Source organism: Caloenas nicobarica, chromosome 14 (assembly GCF_036013445.1).
Source record: "Caloenas nicobarica isolate bCalNic1 chromosome 14, bCalNic1.hap1, whole genome shotgun sequence".
NCBI classification, from domain to species: Eukaryota; Metazoa; Chordata; class Aves; order Columbiformes; family Columbidae; genus Caloenas; species Caloenas nicobarica.
Window position 1 is genome coordinate 9,521,620 of NC_088258.1, and position 25,084 is coordinate 9,546,703.

Sequence of the window (25,084 nt, forward strand, 5' to 3'; positions counted from 1 at the left end):
CCTACATCAGCTTGCCAGGACCTCGTGTGGAGGGCTGGAGTGTGTCCCGTGGCTGCGCCCAGGGACCCCAGTTTCACCAGCAAGCAGCTGCCCAGGGGTCCGGCCAGCCCTGGATGCAGAGGAGAGGTTACGCTGCCCCAGGACACCCATGGGGAGGCTGGTGAGATGTTTTGCAAACAGGGAATTGCATCAGGATGGCCATGGAGCTGCTGGGGGCTGTAACCTGCCTGCCTGGGCAGCCTGGAGCCCCCCAGACCCACCAGCCAACCCAGACACCAGCTGCCTGCAGCAGCGTCAGGCGTGGAGACCCCCAGTCCCCACAAACCCCCTTGCTCCGGCCAGGCGGCAGCAGGGCACGCTGTCACGGCAGCTCGCTCCCCAATGATGCAGCCTGGGAGGACAGAGCCACTTGGAGTGCACTTGGGGTGCCCCAGGGTCCTTTCAAGGATGCTAGTGCAGGAGGGAAGGGGAGGAAGAGAATATCTGGAGCTTGGCTTTTACCCATCCCCACACTGAGGTCCACGTGGTCGCAGCAACACAGTCCGAGAAGTTGCTGGTGCTGGGGTTTGCGCTGCCCCAGCAGCCCCTCTCCAGAGCCGGGGGAGCAGCCCAGCAGGTGGCCCAAGTTTCACATGAAGCCTGAGATGCCTCATCCCCGCATCGCTGAGATCAAAGGCAGTGTGGCCACGACAAGTGTCTGCCGGGAATCTTTGCCTTGGTGCCGCAAGGTCGGCCAGAGGGATGCTGGATGGTGCATGGTTGGAAATGCAGCTCCCAATGACTCAAGACCCTCGCCCATGCCTGGGGACCCCCGCCTGGCCTCTTCGAGTGCTTCTTCAGCAGAAGATGAAAGAAAAAGCAACTCTTCCCACCCTGGACCAAGCCCATGATAGACTTTCATCATGCAAAAGCTTTACCAGCCGTAACTTCAGTCTCTCCCAAACTGTTCACCTCTGCACATCCAGGCACACACTGCACCCCAAAACAGGGATTTTTCTGGGTCACTTTCAAAGATCCCAGACATAGATATGACTTTTATGGCTTGTCTTCTCCCTTCAAGACAAGGGAACACAGGAAGCGGCTCAGCACCCCATTCCAGTGCCATGTCCCCCCCTCCGATAACACCCGGCACCCCGGGATGAGGGCTCCTGCCCCACCAATGCACCCAGGGGCAGGTGCACCCTGGTTTTCAAGCATCTTGGGTGCAGTTCGATGGAGGTTCCCATTTCTTCACAGCCTGCAAGGTACAACCCCACAAGGGACAGCGGGACCAAGCCAAGACCCCCTTGAACTGGGAAGGTGGGTTCAGATAAACACACCCGACTAGGAAAGACCTGAACCAGCCCAGAGCAACCTGCTCCCTCCTCTTTTTCCAAGGAACAGGGAGCCCTAAAGCTTTTCCAGCCTTTTTCCCGACATCCAGGCCATGCAGCGTTTTCTTGCGCTGCTCTTCCCAAGCCCAGACAGCTGCAGCACAGGCTGGCCGTACCCACCTGGAACCACACACAGCCTTTGTTTCGGCTCTGCTGGTGAGAGGGAACAGACCCTTCCAGAAACCCCCTGAAAAAGGAGGGGGGGGAAAAAAAAAAAAAAAGAGTCTCCGTGACTCTTCCCTGACCAGGCTTCCACCTTAGCTCCAGGGTTTTCCAGGCTGCAGACACTATCTCATTTCCCCCCTGCCCCCTCCCAGCCTCGGCAATTACTACTTAAGCTGTTAAAACAAGCGTGGCCAGTCTGGTACGAAGTGGAAAATCTGATCCTAGAGAAGCAAACAGGGAGGGGAAAAAGGGAGGTCAAGTGGAGGTGGGACGGGATCAAGAGAGAAAAGGATCAGGCGAGGAGAAATTTCCCTGCATCCCCCACTTCCCCAGGGGCTCCCAGTCCCAGTGACACCTCGATGGTGACACTGGTGCTCTGAGCTCCCAGCAGCACCTTTTCATTTCAAATTCACATTGATCCCAGGCTGAGTTTCAGCCTGATCCAGTCTGGGTAGGACAGGTGAATACTGCTGCAGCACTTGGTCCTCTCTCCCAGAGACAACCATGGCCCAGACAGACAATTTAAGGCTTCAACAGTACTTGCAAAACCCATGGCCATGAACCGGGAACTGTGTGCCCACAGTGAGCTGATGGGAGCCTGGCTACCTACAGCCACCTACAATATTAAGAAAACACAGTAGCCTACACCACCTTTAGAATTCTGCTTCCAAAAAAAAAAAAAACCACCACCACCCCCCCAAAAAAACCCCCCAGCAATTCTGCAAGAATTAAGCCTTTAGTAAGAAGTTTTAGTTTCTTAATTTGTAGGGAAGGACAGAAAGAACCCCAGATCCAGGAACCGTGACTTTAAGACCCTCTAGAAAATGCAATCTGAGGTTAACATGAGTTATTTTGAGGGTGATGAGGAAGTGGCAATGGGGACCACCATAACAAGCAGTCTCAAATCCCCAGTTTTGGGCAAAACTACCACCTTTTCCCTTCATCTTCTCCCCAGCCCACACAAAAATTGATACTTCTCCACTTTCGATTGGTAGTTCAAAACAAAAAAAAGACTTTAATTTATACAAAACAAAACCATGTATAATCAGTTGAACAACATTGACTGTACAAAGGAATAAAAAAATAAAAGGACAGTCCAAAAAAAACAACTCAGGAATGGTACAAGTGTTGGAGAGCAGCTACAGACTAGTGTTGACATCAGATGCAAGAATCTTTTCCTTTTAAATTAAAAAAAGGATTTTTGCTGAGCAATTGCTCCAGGTAAATCTTTCATCCTCACTCCAGACAGGATCTGTTGACAGCTTTTAGGGTGAAAAAAAGTAAAATAAAATAAAATAAGCAACCACAGGGAAAAAGGCATGGGGAGGCGTCGCATGTGGCAAAGCCAAACCAAGCAGAGGTACATCAAGTTTTTCTAGACATGCAGCAGCTTTGTGATTTCAGGAAAGAAACCTTCGTCCCTCTTCGCCCCACACACTGGTGCCTGGGAGCAGCCTGGCGAAGGGGCCTCGCGGTGCCCAGATGACGTTTTCCAGGAGAAGTTGCCTTTAGGGTGCCGGGGAGCATCTCCATCACCTGTTGGCTGCATATCCCCGGGGTGCTGAGCCAGCGATTGTCTTCTGCTCTGTGTTAAGTGATGGGAAACAGGTGCCAGCCATCCCAGACAGGTTCTCCAAAGCCCCCAGCCTCTGCGCCAAGCTCAGCTGCAGCTTTGCTCTTGAGCCAAACCACCACTACAAAGGATTCTTCTCTCCCCCTCCATCTGCCTGGGGTTTAATTCTCTCGTCACTCATTTGAGCTGGGCAATAAAGCACGCGAGAGACGAGCCAAGAGACCTACCCCTGCATTGTATTTTGTTCTACAGAGCAGGGAGGGGGACGGCTCCTTCACCTCCCAGGTTGGCTCAGAAGCGAGGGGAAGGAGATGTCCCCCATGGAGGGATGTGCCCCCACACACTGCCTGAACAAAGCAGGTCCGTCCACCGCGCAGGAGCCGCTGCGGCTTCATTCTGCCCATGCAATGCAACGGGCTGCTGAGGCGGGGAGAAGAGCAAGCCCGGAGCTAGAGGTGTTGCTCACACCAGGAGGGAGATGGCAGCACTGCACCGGCTGGGCTCCTCGCTGGGGACAGACCAGCCCAGCACAAGGAAAAGCAGTTCACTTTCTACCACACTACTCACAATCTACACATCCTGGTCACCTATGAGAATCTGTTCACATAGCTCAGTCCCACTGTCATACCCTGCTTAGCTTTTGCAATAAGGGTTAGGTGTTATTTCCAGGTGAATTTCCAGCACAGCTCAGCCGTGGGACGAAGCCTGGGAAGCATGTGCCCTTGCCTGACTCAAGATCTCCCACGGTTCGTGCACATCTCGAGCTCTTGCCCCTCTAAAACCCAGAAGCAGTTCTACAGAGCAAAGCCGTTCGCTTCCCCATTTCCTGGCACTGCCATGAGAGCCAAGTGCATTCGCCACGACAGGACCTGGGGATCGCTGTTTTCCTACACAAACCTCTTTCAGCTTCCCAGTCCCTGCTCCTTCATGCTCCAGTGGGAAAAACTGCTTCTGTCCTTTCCCCACTTTCATCCAGGAGGAGCCACAGCAACAGCAGCTCAGGCAGAAAGTCTTTGGAAAAGCAAAGCAAGAAGCAGCCAAGATTGAGGTGCTGTCGCACAGGCTGGTGTCACGTCAGGGTCCAGAGGGCTGTGTCATGAATGGAGGGCTCTGGAAGCAACGGCCGAGGTCTTGCAGCGATAAGGGACAAAATTCAGCATTTTTCCACTGCTTTAAGCACAATGCTTCCATCCTCTGCTCCTCGGTCCCCAATCAGCTGAGGATAAGAAGGTGCAAAGCAAGCATGGCATCAGTCTGACCTCAGAGCTGCCTCTTCATCCTGCCTGCCAAAAACAAACCCTGAGACCCCGGCCTCTCTGCTCTGCCCATCGATCTACTGACATCCTACCGTCCCTTCAGCACTCACAAGTTTTAGGGAATAATTGGAATAAAGCAGCTTGGGGTATGTTACACATGAATTGTTCTTTCCTTCTGCATATGCAGTACTTAAAAAAAACCCAGCGCAAGCCCAGGTGGTGATTGAAAGTCTCTTAAAGCATTTTCATCAGAAAATCCTCCACTCCTCTCCTTTTGCTGACACTGGGAAAGTTAATCCAGTGCTTGTATTTACATGGCTGCATAAAATTTTCCCTGACTGCTTCTTAAAAAAACCCTTAAAAAACAAGTGAGATATATATATATGTATAATATTTACATAAATAAATGAAGAAGGCAAGCAGGCTGCTTTCTTCCCCTTGCTAATTGGCCAACTCTTGCCTTGTTTTTTTTTTTTTTTTTTTGGCAACAGCAGGTTAACATCCCGGTGAAAACTGTCATTGGCCCCCTGTCCCCATTTCTTTTTTTTTTTTTTTTTCTTCCTACATCCAACAATCACTATTGCACCAGCAATCTGTTCAGGAGTCCAAGAGTTAAAGTTGCAGCACAGACTCTCCTTGCCTACTCCTTTAAGCCTCTCAATCTTCCATTAAATCCATTTCTCCATTGAGACTGGATGAGCTTTTTTTCCCCTTCCCCCCTCCCCAACCCAGCAGCTGCTGAATTTTCCACCCCAGGCTGAGAGGCAAAGCCCAAAGCATTCTTGGAGGGTCACTTGGCAGAGTCCTCTCCCCGCCAGTGCTGCGAGACCCAGCCGGCACCATGCTTCATATGTGAAGCCAAAACGTGAGAACGCTCCCAGCGCTTGTGCTCGCCATTGGAAAAAAGCAACCGCAGCCCATCCGAAACGATCCAGTCCAAAAGGGTTAAGTGTGCAAACAGCTGTACATCGGTGGGTGGGTGTGGATTCGTTAGAAGCTCACGGCGTGTCCATCCTGCTAAGAGATCTTGCAGTTGTTGCGCGAACAGTTCTGTGGGGGGCTCTGGGGAGGACGAATTGATTTGGATCTCTTCAAGCTGTTACCTTTGCTGCTGCTCCCACCCCCACTGCTGGCCAAAGAATACGAGCGGCCGTGCATCATCACCGCGTTCATCCCGTTTGCCATCGAGAAGGATTTCAGGTGACTTTTGATGGTGACGGGCAATGGCAGCTTGTCAATGAGGTGGACTGGGGTGCAGGACACGATGGCTCGGCAGCACAGGTCCTGTAAGCTGAACACTGGTGGGAGAAAAGACCAGACAGTCAAGGGCCAGGAGATTTCAAAGTCTGACTTCTCCCCACAACTATTCCTTACGCTGTGCAGTTCCTGCTCCTTTGGGGAGATAAGCTAATGACAACTGCAAAGGAGCCTTGAACAGGGAACAGATTAATTAGGACAGATGTTTGGGAAATCCCAAGTAAGCTCTGTCTTCAGGGATTAATGCTTTGCGAGACACCAACTTTGATGGCAACAGCAGCTTAGGCACTGCCACCCCTCCTCTCTGTGCAGTGCCTGGGACAGGCAGCACCCTGCTCACATTCCTGCCAGACACTTGGCTTCTCAGGCCATCGTCTGGCAACCAGAAGGACATGCCCAGGGAAGGAGGAACAGGGCCAGTAAGGCCTGGAGCAGTACAGTTGCACCTGGGACCTGCTCGGGGAGCAGAAGCCACAGGGACAGCTCTCTGCAAAGTGCCTGCAGCAGCCAAGGTCCCACCAAGGCAGAAGAAGGCTCTGCCCTTTCAGGCTTCCCAGCACCCTCCTAGCTCAGTGTCCATCATGTGGGCCTGCTCTGGGAAGTCTGCTTGAAGGTGATTTCCCAGCAAGCAGCCACACGAGGGCAAGCTTTCCTCTCCAGCCTGCTGCCAAAGCCTCGCTGCTGCTCACGGGCAGGCAGCCAGCAGGTACAAGTCCTGCCCCGGGAAGAGGTTCAGAAGAGGTTTGTGAATGCAGCCTGTTCCTGCTCTCCTGCTCGCCATCTCCCTGTGAACTGGAGACAGCAGGATGGCAGCCAGGTCAGGAGCCCTAGCAGATAATTTGGTGACTGGGGCTGACAAACAGGATTTTCCCTCCCTCGTGAGCAGGAGCTGAGGATCCATGTGAAGTCAGGTCACCCCCAGAGCGCAGATCTCCTGCTGCTCAGGCTGCCATTGGGGCACACTGCTACCTCCAGTCAGGAATGTAAGAATTCAGACTATTTTGCTTCAAACACAACAGGCTGAGATGTAATGTGGACTCTGCTCAGTTTGCCACATTGCAGCACATGTGCCTGGATATATGGAATACCCCAGCCCACTGCTGCATGCTGACAGCAGGGATGCAATCTAGTCCCTTTCAGCTCCTTGGGCTCATTCTGCCTTCAGGTTTCTCCAGAACTGGAGACACAGGCTCAGGCAAGGGTAAGGACAGAACTGCTTAATGCTTTGATTCATCCCACACAGCCGTTTGATTGAAGTACTTTCAAGTTGTGAGCTTAATTGCTCTCAGCCTCATCCAGAGTAAGTGGAGAGGTGCAGGATGCCCCAGAGCAATTCAGATCCTAGACATGCTGAACTGCCTCTGGAGCTGCCCATCCCTCACCGCTGGGTTCCTGCACGTTGTGGCTCAGCTTCAGCTTGTCTGACCAGAGGCATTTCTCCATGTCAGGTGCTTTCAGATCCCACAGTTCCTAATAAACACACCTCCCACCTAGGCAGTCAGTCCTGCTCCTCTGTTTCAGCCCAGCCAGCTCTCATGCCCTCCTCGCACTGAGCATCCTCCTCACCACTCACCTCTGTTGGGTCTCCAGATCTTCTCCATGCCGTGCCGCATGAGGACGATACGGGACAACTCTGTGAAGGACTCGATGACGTTGAAGTTGCACAAGGGGCTGACCTCAAAAAATGTCATGCAGTTCTTCTCCGCGTAAGCCCGGGCCTGCTCCGTTGGCACCTGCCGCTTGAAGGCGAGGTGAAGCCTGTTTCCCACCAGGATTCGGGGGACACCTGGAGCATGCTTGAAAAAGGAAAGAAATTGAGAAATCATGGCTTGTCCTTAGTAAGGGCAGCCGACACCCAGGGTTCTGCTTAGCCGCAATAGCAGTGAGGGGGAAAGAAATAAACTGGTCTGTGACCGAGAGGGACTGCCAAGCAGTATTACTACATAACGAGGAAGACTAATTTAACCCTTCCACAGTCCATTTTAGAGGGGACCTTCCTATCTTCCTTGACCATTCCCAAGCTCTTTCCTACTACTGCAGATTTATACAGAGAGGGAGGGCAGACACTTATTCCTTTGCTTTGCTTATTAGCAGACTGCCATTGTTTCCTCTCCATAGCAGAGCCGTTCTTGTCCCCATAGCAGAAGTGGCACCTCAGGTGATACCTCCCTAAGTTTTTGCTAGAGACCACTGCATGTGTTCTCCATTCAACTTACCTCATCTATTTCCTTTATCCATCGGTCTATCCCATCGAAGGACCAGCGATTAGTGATGTCGTACACCAAGAGAATTCCCTGGTGGAAGAAAATCAGGAGCAATCAGGAAATTTCACAGCAGGCAAAATGAAAGGGAAACACACCTGAAAGACCACCTCCATATGCAGAAACCAAAAGGCTAAGGGACAGAACATCGTTCCAGCTGCATTATTTTGTGCTTGCAAGGGCAAAAATTGAGACAACAGGTCTGTATTAACTCAGTCCCAGACTATTAGGGAAAGTTTTACTCCTGTTTTGGCTTGAATATCCCTCAAATCATCTCCAAAGTAGCAGTCTCTACAAAGGAGGAGGAACTGTCTCGGTGACTGTGTACCTGAAGGAGCAAAACACATCCTCCTCTTGTCTCACTGACACAGGAACAGTCTGTCTTTCCCCCTTATGCAGAACAGCTGCATTCAGTGATAGGATGGTAGCAGAACATGGCAAAGTTAATAAAGCACACCCATCTTCAGCATGTTTCCCCTCTCCAGAACCTGTGTCATGCTGTTGTCCCTTTGTTGGCAAGGAAAAATGGACAATGTGTTTCACAACATGGCATCTCTGCAAGACTGAGATCTCACGGCTGGGATCCACGCCAGGCTTTGCCAAAGGCAGCTGGTGTTGCTAATTGTCACTGCCATACTGGCAGGGAACAAACACAGCACAGCGATGCTGGCAAAGCCCAGAGGGTCAGATCAAAGGTCTTGCTGTAGGACCTTCCCCATCACCCTTTCTTCTGAAAGGAGAGGTGCCTGCAGCATCCTCAGGCCCATATCCATCTTCCCTAATGCCATCAACATCCACGACTCACTTCCCGGTCACCTCTCAAGGTGCAGCACAAGGGTGCTGGCCGCCAGGACAGGCACAACCCGAGGCAGGTCTGTGCCTTAGCCATGACAACACGGAGTAGCACCTCGGAGGCTCTCCACACTCACCCTGAGCCCGGTCAGCAGGGCTCAGGACCACAACCGGACCACTAGCCACCACCCGGGTCTGCAGCAACTGCTACCGAGCGAGCTTTCCTTGACTCAAAGTATTTCTGAGGACAGACACAAGGAAAGTAGGCTATGCGTAGCCCTGCAGGCACACAAGTCAACGCATCAAGAGCTGCCTCTCAGTACCAGCTGGGCACATACAGCATTTAAACAATTGTCTTAAGCAGCAGCCTTTCTGCTCCTCTCCTGTTATTTTTCTGACTTCTTGTCACTCTTTTCTTTGCAATCAAGGACATTTCAAGTGACAATGGGCACTTCAAGGTTACTTCACAGAATTGCGGTTGAAGATGCTCTGAAATGGGGACTGCAGAGGAGCAGATGATCTGGTGCTGCGAGAGGAGGCAGCCCAGCTGGGAACACAGCACCGGATGAAAGGTAACACAGCAGCCATGAGACTGAGCTAAGGGCAAACCAAACCAGCCCGAGCTGACTCCAGGATAACAGATCACTTGGCAGAACGAGTCTTCTCTGAATCAGGGGTATCCTCCAGGAACAGCCGCCCCTACGGCAAGTCCCCAGCACAAGCAAAAGAGATCTTAAGCTGGCAAAGGAAAGGCTCAGCTGGCAGCCTGGTCCTCCCGAGGAGATGCCTAGATACCGTGCAGTGAAGGAGGGAGCTGATGAGCTACCCAGCATCTGTCCTGGTACAAGTCAGAGACCATCAAGCACCTCACGTACCAGTGAAGTTGCTCCTTTATTCATTGAAGTGGAAAATCCACTACACAGACGGGAAACACAAACTACACAGTCCTCCTGAAACACAGCTTGACCTTATCTGCTGCTGCCAAAGCCCCTGATGAACTGGGGAAAAAAAAAAAACCTGTACCAAAGCTGTGTACTAAGACATGATGTACCTCAAGTTTATTAAAAAAAAAAAAAAAAAAAATCAACTGTATGAGATCTGGAAGACACAGGAATGATAAACACCAGGGCATCTGAGCCACAAAGGCACTTGAAACCTCATAATAATGTCTCGAGCTGGCACTTAAACGTTCACCCTGCTTGGAAAAGCAGCCTTGGAGTATGCTGGGTGTGCCTCGACGTCGTTTGCCTTTCTCTCGCAGGTCTTTCATAATAAGCTGCTCTCACAAAGGCTGCCCAATTTTATCCTTTTTAAAAGTCTTGATCAGAACAATTCTGATTCTTGGGCTTTATTCCCAACCTCATCGCACAGCTCTTCCACCCCAGGCAGTCACTCTGCAGGCAAAAACTTGCTTTTTCTCTTCTTGTTGGCCCTCCAACATCTGCACTTCTGCGTTTGTACCATCTGCAGAAAGGCTCAAATACACAAAAAGAAGAGGAGAAGGTACAAAAGGTACGTCATACACAGTGGGCTGTTTTTCATGTTTGATAGCCCAACATGAAGAGCGAGCCCTGCAAAGTTTGGGTTTAAGGTTTTTCTGAGGGACCTGACGATGAGTTTTCACAATTGCAGAAGTATTTGGGGGTGGGGGGAGCAGATAAGTCTTCAGTTTCCTCCAAGGAAAGTCTGGAGCTCATGCCTAGAGTCCATAATGTTTTGCAGCATCATTTCCAGAACAGTCAAAAAACTTCATACACAAAAAGAATTGGAGGTTGTTTCTGTTTTGGAGGAGAAGAGAATCAGTTTGTTCTAGGTTTCGATAGGAAAAAATAAGTAATGACTTTTCATAGTTAAAAATTTCCACCATCCCAAAGATACTGCTTTTCAAGAACCCAATCAAGAAACACCTACTACCAGGATACATATTTTAAGTGTATTTTGAAAAAAAAAAAATTACTCTGAGCTTTCTTTTAATTTTTTGTTATATTTTTTTCAACTTCTAGCTTCCAAAGCTGTACATGTGAATGAATGAGAGTCAGGAAATAACAAAACGAAAAGTTTGATGACCCTCGTCCAATACAAACTGCCAGTGAGTTAAATAAAATCTACTTATTTTATTTCTGGATTGACAAGTTCCTTTAGCCAAGAGAAACAGACCCAAGCCTAGTTTGCGAAGACTGCTTCTGCCAGAAATATGCACTAGGAAGAGAGAGTTTTTAAGCCTGCTGGCAGCAGAAGCCTGGATTTTTTCAAAACAGGACTAAGGATAAAACAACAGCAAAAAGGCAGCCCTGGGTTCTCAGGAGCAAGGTGGAAGGTTGAGGCCATGATTGCTAAATGTGAGAAGAGATGCACTGTCTGCCAGCTTACCCTCCCAAATCATGACACCACTCCATGCATGCACATTTAGAGTTAATATTGTCAAGAAAAGATTCCGAAAGGTCAGAAGACACCAAGGCCAAGCTGCCTAATGCTTTGCTCCTGTCCCCATCCTTCCCAACATAGGTATTAAGACCAGCGTTACTGTAACTCAGTAGAAGATGGAGTAAACAGTCTTAAAAGCCTCTGGCCAGCTCGTGGTGCTGCCAGATAACCTTGTGCTTCTTCTGAGTAGCACTGGCATGCTCCAGACACCACATTTCTAGAGCACACATCCCAAATACTCTGTCATCACCATTTTCTGCCCTAGAGAGAACAGAACAGACATGCACGCAGACAGGGAGCTGGCTCTGGCTCTGCAGACAGTTCCAAGTTAAGAGCTGTCGGGGTTTTTTTGGGTTTGTTTTTTTTTTTTTTTAAGTCTCCTTTGGAATAACGTGCACAGAATTTTAATTTACTCAACTAGACAAATGAACAATTTCCCATGTACAGCCTAAATTGTTCTCTAAGTGCCTAGATGGTTGTCAGCACTGTATCTCTATACCTCTCAATTTTTAGTTTCACAAAGTACCTCTGTAAGTGTCAAGTACCCCAAGTTCCTGCTGCACAGAAGTGAAAAAAGCTGCATACTCAGGTTCTCAGACCAAGGGTCTTCTGGACCCCACACCAACCCTCCAACAGCCTTTCTTCTTTTTCTCCTCAACCAGCCTACAGGCTTCTGTGTGAGGTGGAAGACAAGTCGACTCATCCCCAGATCTGTCTTGGGTCTTTTCACAATTGATTTTCAAAGTTCATTTCCACTCTGTTTTTGTTTCACGCTGCTGGGATTGGCACGACTCTGAGCGTACCAGTGATAGAAATTTCCATGAGTACCTCGTGTAGTGAACAAGGAACAGAGAGAGATCATCTGTTACTGTATCCAGTGCTACATGTGGATGCTTACTCTGCCACAAACCAAACTTGTTTTCAGCAAGAGCTTACACAAAGATCTGTCCATATAATCAAGTGTGTGTGGGGGGAAGTATCAGCCCTGTCTGCTTGCTGCAGGTGCCTAGACCAGGCTTATCAACAAAAAGCTTTTAAAAGTGACAGAGAAGCATCGTGCTTACTCACCAGTGCAAAGCAGACTTTTCCAAAAAGGCTTCTGAGATGCTTCATGAGCTGGATCTCCAGCCGCTCACACAAGTGTGCAAGAACGCGGCTGGGGGAAGCAAACGCTCGCATGACTGCCAAACGCCTCAGTGCAGTGTGGCCAGGAAAGCATCACTCACTGGTGTTCTCCACTGATGGAAAAAAGCTGTTGCTGAAGAAGCCTGGGAGATCCCCCTAGCCTGGATTTTTCTGGCCCACAGGATGAAGTAAACCATAAACAAAAGACCCAGCACTGACAGCAACCAGAACACTTTGTCCCTCCTGCCTGCTCTTTCAGATCTATGTTTGGTCACAGATTTCCAGCTGGCACCGTGGACCTTGGCTCATGGGCAGTAACATCATGTTGCCAAACCCTCTCCCAACAGCATAACACATTGTGGGGTTTATTTGTCACTGAGCTTTTGCTAAACATTTTGGCAGGTAGGCAGACTCCTCCAGCAGCTGGACAACCCCCATGAAAATACCTGAGGCAGGTAGAGTGTTTGCAGCAACCAAGAAAGCCATAAGGCAGAGCGAAGCCCACATGTCAGAGTCTGCTGAGCTGTCAAAAAAGCCACCACCTTCCTGCATATTAAGAAACCCTGAACAGGATAAACAGCAACTACTCAAATCACTTGCCTAAGCAGAACTCAACAATATTCACTATTCTGTTAGGGCTGCAGCTTTGATGTAAGGTGGGAGCATTTTTGAATGTTGATTGTGTCTTCCTGTAGGTGGTCTGAAACAATTCATGAAGGACCTTCTATACCACAGTCTGGGAAGAGTTGGCAAGTCACATTTCCAGAAACAGTTTAAATGACTGGCACATGAGGACATCAGGAAAGATACTGGCACTACTTCTTCTTTGCTAGATCAGAAAGCACCACCATGACGCTTTCTCCCCTCCATGATGACTCTTGGAGTACCTTGTATTTGCTCAGAGCAGCCAGAAGAGCCACAGCTGCACCCAACAGTTGAGATCAGCATGCCAGCTCTGCTGTCAGTATGACAGACCTTGTAACCAAGCAGAAAAAGCCAAAGAGCAGAAGTCCAAGAGCAAAATGAAAGATTTCTGAAGCACCTTTAAGCATCGCCAATGCTACACTGCAACAATTAATATAAAAATCCTTCTGCAACACAGCAAGCTCTGGACTCCCCAAGTTTGCAGGTCACAACGCTACTGGGTTTCCTTCTCCACCCTGCCCTGGCCCTGCAGCCACCACGACGTGGCCTGCACGCTGTCCCCACAGAACAGTGCTCTGCTACCCCACACACGATTGCTCCTCTCTTGCCTCAAAGTGAGACCCTGAAACGATGTGGTCAGGATCTGCTGGCCGGACAGACCCTACGAGGGAAGGGATGATGAAAGCAGCTGTGATAGGAGAAAGGTAACTCAAAACTTCAGGGAAGCAAGAAGAGAAAAGGAGGGGGGCCCAGGCACACCACTGTGCCACAAGCCTCCACCTTGGGCCAAAGAGCTCATTGCATCTCTAATGAGATCAGGTCAGCGGGGCAGGGCAGGGAGGGAACGCAAGACAGATCCGTGATCCTCACAGCAAATCCTGAGGCAGATATGGCTGGTTCGCCTTGGCTGAGAGAAGGGACTGGTCCTCACTTGAAGCCAAGTCACCAAGGGCAGCAACGCTATTCTACTTGAGATGTTTTCAAGGGGAAGAAGTTCCTGCTGAACATGAAAGCCACATGTTCATGTAACCAGGCAAGTGGTGCGGGGCATAAATTGGGGAAGGCATTGAAGTGCTCAAGAAGAGTCCTGTCACCAGGGAGGGACTAGCCTGCAGTCCAGGCTGAGCAAAGCATGAGCCTGGGCTGGGGAGGAAACAAAAACTCCCAAGAAGGTCTGCTCCCTATTCAGAGACTGTTTTTCCACTTTGCAACCTCTCCACAACAAAGATTCAATTCTTACAACTAGACTTGAAAGACAGTAAGGTGTGTGGGAAAGTCGGTGTGCTTCCCTTACTTGAAGGCACTTTTCATACCAAGTATTCTCTTAAGCACTGGCTATTCAGATAAAGTCACTCTGTTCCCAGCTGCCCCTGTGAGGGCTGCCAGGTCTCCTGCTCTCACAGCCAAGCTGTTCAAGTCCTCTTTGGAAGCTCATTCTTCAAGTTCCCCTTGTGCTCCTTATGGGAAGCTGAGTTCAGTCTCACTCCTCTGCTCGCTTCAATTCAAGCATTCTCTTTACTACTTATTTCACCATTCCTGTCTGCCCCAGTTCGCTGTACAAGCTCTGGCATGTGGGTGCAGCCCTGTGGAGACACAGCACTTGCTCCAAGGAGCTCACAGCCTGCGTGGAGGGGAGAAAGTCTTTTGTACAGCAGCTTGGAAAAGCAGGTCACGCTGCAGATGGGGTAAAAGTTTCAGATGATACTGCTAGACACGTTGGTTGGGAAGCCTGCTGCTTTCTATTTCTAGTTTGATTTGGGCATCTAACACAGCAAGGTCTCAGAAAAAGACTGACCAAAGCTAAGTTATGTGGTCATTAGAAAACCACACTGATTTTATTCATTTATAACTGGTAAGGCAAATTACGTGGTCTCAAGTCCACAGGTTATATTAGGATTGGAGCTCTAGATTTTTCTGAAACTTAGTATGGTCAGGGGGAAGCTTAAACTCACGCATGAGACTGTGCATGCGAATGGGAGATCCTGTGCTCTCCCACTGCGCAAGGTGTGCTCCAACGCTCCTTGCCTTGCATTTCTGCAAGCGCCAGGAAATTGGCCTCTGCTTCAAAAGGAGCTGCCTCAAAGCATCCACACCACCAGAGACATGCACAAACAAGAACAGCAAGACACTGGAGCAGATACCAACAGCACAACCCAGGCAAAGCACTCTCACATTTCCAGCACAAGTGAGTTTGCAGAAAGTCTTCGAGAGAGTGACAGATTTTACCAGTTAGCAAAGCCAAAGTCTGCAGCTACAAGGAGCAAAAAGCCAAGAGCAATAGTGGCAAGAACTCGAATAAAAGTGGCAAAGTTTCCCAAAGGCTAGGAAGCCACCGGGACACTGGCACAGTCAGGAGGCTGATACATAGCTTCCAACTCCTAGCATCTAAGAGAGGAGGAATTTTCTCCAAAGTCTTCTAGTTTGGAAACAAAAGGAAATATACAGTATTTCATTCAGTTTAGGAAGATTATCCTGGAGGGACCCTGTCACATTACTGAAAGCACTATTAACTAACAGGAATTTTTCAGAGGATCACAAGATTTTTCTGCTGTTCAGATTCTAGGTGCTATTCTGGAGCAGGGCCCAAAGGAGAAACTCAAAATGTAACGCTCTGTCTCATGTTTTAAGGAACGTACTTTACGATCCACTTGAGCTGCTCTAGTTTTAAGCCTGCATCAAACATGCAAGTAGGAGCCATACTATTTTTGGAACTGACTTGAAGGCAACACAGACTGAAAGAATTCCATTGGGAAAGCCACTGTTATATTAAACACATTTGACAAACCTCAGAAACTGTGAGCTCCCACATTAAAGCTAAGGCAGATCTAGAGCTAGAATTGCCTTGTCCTCTATAACCCCCATCTTCTCAGCCCTCCTCTAGAAACTAACACTGTATAAAGTCTGTAACAGACCTTTTATGTAGGAGTCTAGGAAAGTCTGTCATTCACCCCTTCTCTCTCACCATTTCACAAAACCAGAACACCAGGCAGCAAGACAACATGCAGTGTCTCTCGGCATTTACATAGAACCCATCTTTTGCTGCTTGATGCGTTCCTCTTCAGAGCTCTTTACTACAGCATGAAAGGTTTTTACAGCCTAAAGGAAAAGCAAGCATGCCCCATCAAAGCACCAAGAGCAGCACTTACCTGGGCTCCTCTGGAGTAGGATCTAAATATGGTGCAAAATCTTCCTTGCCCTGATGTGTCCCTGCAACAAAGAAAAGTAAAGTTACATCTATGAAATTTGGAGAATTGAATCCCATACTGCACACCTACTATTGAATTAAAAAAAACCCCAACAAAACAGTGTTGATCTTGTCAGGTCTTTAGAACATACATGGTATCCAAACTCCTCAGTGTTTTGGGGAAGAATTGGTGGGTGCATCACCACCTTTAGTTACAGTCAGACACTTCAGAGGTTCTCACTATCATTGTGCTACCCACAGAGAAGGTATAAACCAAATCCACTCAGCTTCAGCACTACCTTATGATGTACGAGTATGCAAGTCATTTTACTCCCTTGGGGAAAGGATTTTCTCTCTAGTTCCCTCCAGTCCATGGGAACTGAAAGTCAGAGTGAGCCTACAGACCTCTGCTAGTCCTGGAGAACAGCTGACCTACCCTAAAATGAATATAACCACTCAAGACAGGAAAAATTGTCTTGCCCTGTCTAGTTTCACTTACTTTTTCAAACACATTTTAACCAAAACAAGTATCTTTATACCCAGATCTTTGACAGACCTGGTCGATCATACCCTACAGAGAGCTCAGGAGCAGGACTAGGTAACAGCGTTTCTTACCCACTGAGACAATAAGGAGCTATTCAGTCACTATTATTTGTCCTGACTGCAAGTCATGATGTGGTATAAATAAGTTTGACTACATTGCTGGCACCTCTCAGAGGCTGTGGCAACATCTGGGACAGTAAGCCACAGCCCAGCACACTGATTTCACCAGCATACACCAAAATGCATCAGGGTAATCAGAGACAAGTTATGATCTTTCTCACAGCTATTCACCGGGCCAGAAAAAAAGACACACTAATGACCACTGAGAAGCCTGATGAATCCCTCAGTCTCAGGTTTGAACCAACTATATGAAAAAGGCAGTGACCTCAAGTTTAGGACAGTCATTCTTTCAGATCTAAAGCATTCACAAATCACATTCTTGGTCCTGGACATCAATCTAACAGTCTGTGCTTAAATCTCCTTTTCCCCTGACAATCAAATAATGGGTTGAATGAGGGAAGTAATGGTAAAAGATTTCACTAAGGCATCATAAACCAATGTTACCAGCTTTTCAGGTCCTGTGCTGTTTTTCCAGCTCAAGAATTACAGTATTAAAAAAAAGACTGCTTCAAGAGGGAAGCAATAAGTAACTACACACTTGGGGCTGAAATTTTAAAACAGACATCTTACAAGAGAGACAAAAGAATATAAGTGGCACATATAAACACATAAGCTAGGAGAGATAAATTAGCTGCTTCTGTTCTTTTGTAAGAAAAATGAGGACATTCAGCTTCAGAGAGCAGGGGTATAATTAAACCACGAAACTACACACTGCTAGAGTCAGCCACTGAGGTTGAGAACATGGCGTTCATTCCTACTGAACAATTCACACAGATTATTAATATTCCTGTTACTTGACACAAGCATTGGTAAAGGGGCTATTTAACTTCAAGTTTTAGGGCCTGTGTCGTTCTCTACTAGATCCAGGTGAAACCCAGAATAGGGGCAGGCTACCTATCCTTCCTCTTTCAGCTGCAGGATTGCTGTGTCAGCATCTCAGCAGGTTAAACCTTGGACAAAACCGACCCAGAAGGACTCTAGATCTCCCTCTGGTGCTGACAGATAAGGCAGGGACCACTCCAACCATGCAGCGTTCCCCCATTCCCATCCCACTGTCGGGTCACTCTGGTAAGTCCTGCTCTCCAGGGGTTTACCACACTCTGACAATAACTGTGAGGTCTATTCACTGCTCTTGGTTTAGTTTTCTACTCAATTAAGAAATACCCAGCTTCTGTAGGAGCTAAGGGTTTCACCCTTTTTTTTTTTCCTCCTTTCCTAATCTCTTGTCTATATTTCTCATCCTAGAATTTCAGGAAAATTCAGTATTGCTTCCAAAATAGTACTGTTCCCTCAGTGATTGAGAGCTGCACGGGAACATGGTTGGGTACGATGGACAAAGACCGAAATCCGATTATTCCATCAAAGAACAGCATGCTGTTTGTACTGCTCAACCAACGTAAAGAGGTCTGGTTTGCTAGAGTAACTCCCTGGTAAGAACAGCCCGCAAGCCCCTCCGCAGCTTCGTACAGCATCCCACCAGCAGCCCCTGCTCACCAGTCCTGCGCTCGCAGCCAAAGCGGCTCAGAAACACTCACCAGAGCTCCAGCTTGACCCTTCTGCCATCCAACAAGATAGTAGTGGTTTTGTAGTCAATTCCTGAAAGGAAACCATTAAAAAGCTGAGCAAACACTGAGCAGGTCTTCAGAGACAGACAAGAAATTTGCTCTGCCCACCCAGTTCTATCATTTCACGTTTACAGAAACTGATGTTTTCTCCCCCTTGCTCTATTGCATGTTTGTGCAGGGCTACAAAGACTTAATAGAAATAGACCTCTGCCTCAAGGCAAAAACTACTCCTGTGGAGCTCTATCCCTCCTCTCTAAAAACAGTTACTTCTAGATTGCTTCTTACTACTCCATTGTTGGATAAAACCTGTTAGGACTCAAGCTGTAGGAGATTCAGTGGTTTGCAGCATTATTTCAAGTGACAGTGTCAAGTTACAGACTTTTGAGGAGTGAGCCAGAGATGAACAATTTAGAAGCATCTCTGCTAAGTCAGCCTGCAGCCCCACCATCTCTCTACAAACATCACTGTCTGAAACAGTCAAAGGACATTTTGGGAGGCACTTGATACTGAAAGCCTGGACAGAAAACGCTGTTTCTTCCTCTGAGCAGCTCTCAGGTGTGTATCACAGGGTCAGATAGGGCAGAAAGCGCTCCCCCTTTACGGAGAGCTGAGAAGGCAGCATGACCACCTGCCTTTCACAGAGCCACAGCGCCAGAGCAGCAGCAGACCCTCCAAACCACAACACCAGGCTGTGCTGACGAGCTACCCGTTCACACGAGGGGTGCCCAACATCTTCAAAGAGTTTCTTAAAAACCAGGAGAGTGTCTCACATTCAGGCAGAGAAAAAGTCTATAAAAGGGGCAAATCCACTTACAAGAAACATGTCCAAACGGAGCTGAACGTGGCCTCAGGCAAAGGGGGGAAGAGGCACGACCGCACTCCCATCTCCTTCCCCAAAAGCTCAGGAACAGCCAAGGGGCACCAGATGCCCAAGAAAAGTAGCTTCTCCACAAGCTCCAGTTAATAAGCTTCAAGTGTATTGAAGTTGCTTAAACAAAGCTCTGTGCACCATTACTGCACACCACTAAAGCATAAAATAATTTACACATCTTTAATACAGCAGAGTTGCTTCACTCCAGTTAGATCAACTTTATTTTTTCTTCTCACCAATAGATACCAAATTTTGAATCTATATTAAAAACCCACCGTTGTGTTACGACCTGTGTTTCTCTTTTCCTGCAAGGAGCATTCTGCCCTGATAACCAAACAGACAAGTTTGTCAATAAAGCAAATGGATTTTTCTGAGTCATCAGGAGGAGCTCCCTGTTAGTGAAAAACAAATTAGATTTCAGCCTTCACAGGGTGCTATAAAAAGCAATAAAGATGATTATCTTAAATTCCAACTATTTCCAGTGCTTTATCACAGAAAATAGACAGTTTACATTTTATCTTCCTCCAGAGACAAATGAATGATCCATGCTTATTTTCAAGGGGATATAAATCTCTCCTGTCCCCAGGGATGGCGAGCAGTAGTGGGAGCAAGCCTGCTTCACAAGCAGGAGGGAACATCCAGACACCTCCCAGTTCCTGAACCACAATCACTCCCCAGCACAGGCTGACGGGTCATTAGGGAAGGGGCTAATTAATGCAAAATCCCCAGAGACTTTGCTCCATGCAGAACTGCCCCAGTCCTCCTTAGACACACAGCTCCCTGCAAGCAGCAACTCCTCAGCATCCTCCGCGCCAGCAGCCTGGGTGCATGGGGGGAGCAGCTATGTGCAAGCACCAAGGAGGGGGAATAATGCCATTTTCAGGGCACAAAGGCCACGTGCGTCCAAAAAACACCACTGACGAGGTGAAACGAATCACTCAACTATCAGCTCTTCAAAAGTGAGAGAGGTTCAGCTGGACTGGAAAGAGAAAACTCATTATTGGAAACGCCAAAACTCACAAACCCAGAAATGCCCTCGTTAGGCTCCATGTCCATGAACTGTCCAGCCTACACCCCAACACAGGGAACACGTGTTCCCTGTGACAAATATACGTGACTCGGTCACCAGAGCTGGAGGTGAAGGGTAAAGACCTTTTCTGAGGATTATACCCCTGTAGTATACCCATGAAACTGGCCTGAGGATTTCACATACGCTCACGTTAAAAGCAAAGCTGTTTTGACTTGTTATTCTAGGCTATCGTGAGCATTTAAGCAGTATCTGGTAACAGAGGTTGGAGGAAAGTGATGTACGTTTTGACTTGTGTACACCCAAATTTGGGTGTACAAAAACCTTTACAAAAGGTTTTTTAGCAAAAACTCAAGATCACTGCAAGCTACAAGCTCACCGATAATGACAAAAACTGCACAACTGCAACACTTGGAGAAGATTTCAGCTTCCCTCTTCCATACACCCTCAGTGTGTCAGAATAGCTCAAAGGGACTCCCTGGAAAGCTTGCGTGCAACTTTTTTTTTTTTAACTGTTGTTTTTTTTTTTAGCTGGTTAGCACTTGGAGCAGAATGCAGCTCACAAGCACAGCTCTTCTGTCACTGTGCAGCACAGCCAGCTGCCACGGGCAAACCCACAGCTCGGCGGTGCTACAGAACTTGCATCAATCACAGATGCCCTTAAAATCCCGAGGCTCGCCACAGTGGCTAATGCTGACGCTGGCCACCACACGGCTGGTATCTTCTATTTTAGTGCTGGTAACACACAGCAGTTTCCCAGGCTGTAGCCTAGTACGTACTCTTCCCATTTACAGCTGATGAGGAAGCCAGGCAGCCCCGCTTGCTTTCCTAGGCCCAGACTACAGCTCAAACTCAGCCCTGGCTCCCACCTTGTCCCAGGGACCTGGGGACAGAGGGCCACAGCCCCACTGGCCACAGTAGCCACTAGATGCCACCATTTCACAGAGGGTGCTGGCAGCATGACAGCAATTCTGCACTGTGCCACTCCAGGGCTGCTCCTCTGCCTTTTCATTTCAGGCAGCTCAGAAGCCAATAAGGGAAGTTTTTAAAATTTAATTTCTGTAGTCGACAGGGTTTCCCCCACCTAAGCATCACCTCTGCTTGCAGCCAAGTACAGCTCATCTCGAGACTGACATTTATTCTCAGCCAGAACGTGCTTTGATCCCCCAGATGGGATGCGCTGCTACAAGCCCCACGCAATGCTCCTGCGGCGCAGGCAGCACCAGCAAACCAGCCAACTCGCTGCCAGCAGCTGCCTCCGCAACCCTGCCTGGCCCTGGGGGCACGCAGCACTGGGGGAAAAGAAAAAAAGAAAACAGTCTTGTTTAAAGCTTATTTTATATCAACCAATCTCTTTCTTGACCAATATCTAGCATGATGCAACAAAATGAATGAGGCTTGGAAAACAAGTCTGGGCTGTTCTAATTTAGGACACAATCTGACTCCTCTGCTATTTTTCCAGTCCTGCTTTAGACTCCTACTTACGCTGACGCCATCTCAACCCCACTTCTCGAGCCGTGAGCCGACCTGGCACAGGGCGCTCTGCAAAGCGATCTGCTGTCACCAAGCCTGATGTCAGACACCCAATTCCCCTGCGCAGAGCTGGGTTTCACACTCCCGGGCAAGACTCCAGGGAATTCTAAACCTTTCTTTCTTTTGCCAATTGGTACAAGGAAAACCTAAGAACACAAGCCATTTTCCCATGGGAATAGGCAGGACGTGTTATAGGAAACTCTGACCTCTTCCAAATTACTCATGCAGAGCACAACACACTTCACATCAATATGATCTGTAAAAAAACCCACACCCAATCTTAGCTCAGGTAAAACTTAGACTTTCACCTGAAAGACTACACCTGCTGCAACCAGGAAAAGTAAAAACCCTCTAAGAGAAATGACAATTTTCTTCCAGCACTTGATACTACTTTGTATCAGGCTGTCAGTCCCCCTTCCTCTTGGGAATTGATGGCTCACAGACGTCCCTTGGCTCCACCGAGCCCCTGAACTGCATCTGCGCAAGCAGCAGCACATCCAAAACACAACAGAGGAGGCAGCAGATACACGGAACTGGAAGTCACATTGGACAAGGTAGAAAGACAAGGGAAATGACTATTTCATGCTGCTCTCAGGCTTTCCCTTTAAACAGATTAATATCTCAGGAAAATTGCTTTAAATAGCTCAAGTGAACAAGGTTGTGTAAATATTTACTGCTGTAAGCACAGCAGCTTCTTGGCTTTGCGTAGGTTTTTGTTTTAAAGAAAAGGAGACAATTTTTCAATTGTAGACTCTCAAGATGACTCTGCCCCAATGCCGGGCAGGGGAACGGAGGGTCGCCTCCTCTTAAAAATGCAGATTTGAGCAAAACCTCCCAGCGGTAAGAGCAGCATGTGCCTTTTTCCCCCTTCAGCTTTCCAAGGTGATCCTCACTTTGTGCTGGCGTGTGAGCAATTCCAGCTCCCGGTGTGACACTAGAGCCAATACTGCGTTCTAAGTTACTGGTCCAAATCAGCTGTCCACCTCCATAGACATTGTAATGATCCAACCCCCAACTAACAGCTTCACTGCACATATACAAATACCAAAGAGGTACAACCAGGAGGAGCCCTGTGACAGAGGGACAAAGGCACTTGCCCCACATTAAAGCAAGTCAGCAGCAGGTTTCCTGCAACCTTCCTCAAAGGCTGGGCTGCAGCGGGCTGGCAGCAACATCTCCAGTTTGCATCTGCAGTATCTTTAAAAAGAACTTTTTTTTTTTTTTCCACAAATCTGGGGCAGAATACATTCCAGGTGATGCTGAAAAATCTCTTCCCAAAGGGAAATAAATAAATAGATAAAACACTCACATGAAACATTGATATAGCTTTAAGACAAGCCTGTTTTCTTTCTGAGAGACATTCTGCTTATCACTTAAAGTCATTTAGAGTTTGTGTGAAACAGATTGGCCAAAGATGCTTTTGCCACCTCATTTCTTAAATGGATTGTTTTCTGCTTGTGGGAGCTGGGAATCCACCACCTCACTTTCTGTTAGTCCACCCACAACAGAAACCAATACATGTTATTCGAACTTCATTATAATCAGTTCCCCCAGCTTACAGACATGTGCTATATAATGCCACCTCAGCTTTTTTTTTTTTAATTAAAATGGGTTCAGTTTATTTATAATTTGAAAGTTGTCAACCAACTTATTTGCAAAGCAATATACAAGGTAAATAGGCAAAACTTGAGGTGTACAATGATGATGAACAAAGGCCAATCTTTCACTCAATGCATTATATAAATAAGAAAATAAGTTGAGTAAACTTCTGTTACCTATCTGAATAATGCTCTTTTTGGCAGATTGTTATTTCACCTACAGACATAATTAAGCCAGAGTGGCTCCATTCTGCAACTCTCCTAATAACGATGACATTTGAGTCCTCAGAGGAGGACTGACAAGCCAGATGTCACCGATCCATTGGCACCTCTAGAGAAACACTCTGCTTGACTGGGAAATTTTAACACTGGCTCACAAGCCACCAGAAACACTCACTGTGTCACCACCGCACCTCACCCAGGGAGCCTGGTGACAGACCTTCATTTGTGACTGTCATTAGTACAGCCAAAGCCACCACGCCACAACTGTCTAACTGAAAATGCTGGATTTTCCCCCAAAGCACCCCCAGATGCTTCTGTTTTCCTACAGGTCATCAGCTCTGCTGAGCCCAGAAAAAGGTTTAGGAAGAAAAGGTCTTAAAAAGTTGCAGGTCTAATGTCACACTGACCAGTGACTGCTGGGAGGAGGGGAGAGCACTGGGCTGGAATAAAAAAAAAAATAGGAGAATACACATGAAATATTTAACTTGGTGAGATTTCACAATGAACCCAACTAACCAGCTATGAAAGGCTAGTCGTGCTGCACTGCATTCAAGATCCTTGGGAGAAAGTAATGTAAGACTCTGTAAGCAGCTGGCAAATCAATAACTGAAAACTGGAAGGTATGTAGTGATTATAAAACAGGCAAGCAGCATCAATAGTATCGAGCAAACCCTGTTTATCCTGGAGCAGCACAGAGAATACCTCCCAATTAGTACAGTGGACTTCACAGACAAATTGCAATGCATTTGTAACTCAAGTATCATGGAAATCTTTACTTAATACAAAAGCAACGATGAGAAGCCGTAATCGTCCAGTGTGTAGCCGCTCTTGTGGCAGTGAAAACATTCATTTAAAATTAGATAAACACTAATAAATACTTTAGAGTGGGTCAATAAGTTATAAATAAATAGTTTTTCCTTCCATTCTGCAAAAGGAGAAAGAATGAGTCTCCAAAAAAGCAGAGACAGGTAAATTTAGTTTAAAACCTTTACCACCAGTTCAGACAATGCTGTGGATGCCAGCAAGAACACCATAACCAACTGTGAATTTCTGGGAAATGAGAGCCCTGTTCCCTCCCTGTCAGTCCCTTACCAGCCAGATTCCCCGGGACAGCCCCGGGAGGGGTCTGGGCAGGGAGTCCCCTCCACTAAGACCCTCTTGCAGGGCTGGCAGAGCCTGGCTGGGTATCACTTGGGCTCCCCAACCCGCCACGGTCCCTCAATGCACCTTTGGGGATGTGCAGGCAGGTTTTTCTATCACATAAGCTAGCAGTCCTTTTACTTGCGTGCACAAAACACAAGCTGCTGAAAGGTCCCTCCCTCTCCCTCCCAAGGGCTTATACAAGCCTTCCAGCTGGATTCAAAGAGGAAAACCCAACCAATTAATCTGTGCAAAACCAGCACAGACTTGGTAACGGGAGCCTTTCTGTGCTCCAGTAAGTTCAGCCTAAAGCCATTAGTGCAGAAATTAATTTATCCCAAATGCCAGCAATCACTGAGCAGTGTCCAAAGACGATTGTTTATTTTACCAAGTCCCTGGGTGTCACAGAT

At 47.8% G+C, this 25,084-nt stretch overlaps 1 protein-coding gene across 2 annotated transcripts in view; it reads right to left on the minus strand.

Moving 5' to 3' along the window:
• Positions 1-2,556: 2,556 nt before the first annotated feature.
• RAB40C (RAB40C, member RAS oncogene family) overlaps positions 2,557-25,084 on the minus strand; it is a 34,469-nt gene continuing 11,941 nt past the window's right edge. For both annotated transcript variants that reach the window (XM_065645055.1, XM_065645056.1), the window contains exons 3-7: positions 18,254-18,314; positions 16,018-16,078; positions 7,841-7,918; positions 7,198-7,420; positions 2,557-5,665 (exon numbers count right to left, since the gene is read on the minus strand). In XM_065645055.1, the coding sequence (XP_065501127.1) occupies positions 5,385-5,665; positions 7,198-7,420; positions 7,841-7,918; positions 16,018-16,078; positions 18,254-18,314 (704 nt within the window). In that variant the 3' untranslated portion in view covers positions 2,557-5,384. The remainder of the gene's footprint in view (positions 5,666-7,197; positions 7,421-7,840; positions 7,919-16,017; positions 16,079-18,253; positions 18,315-25,084) is intronic.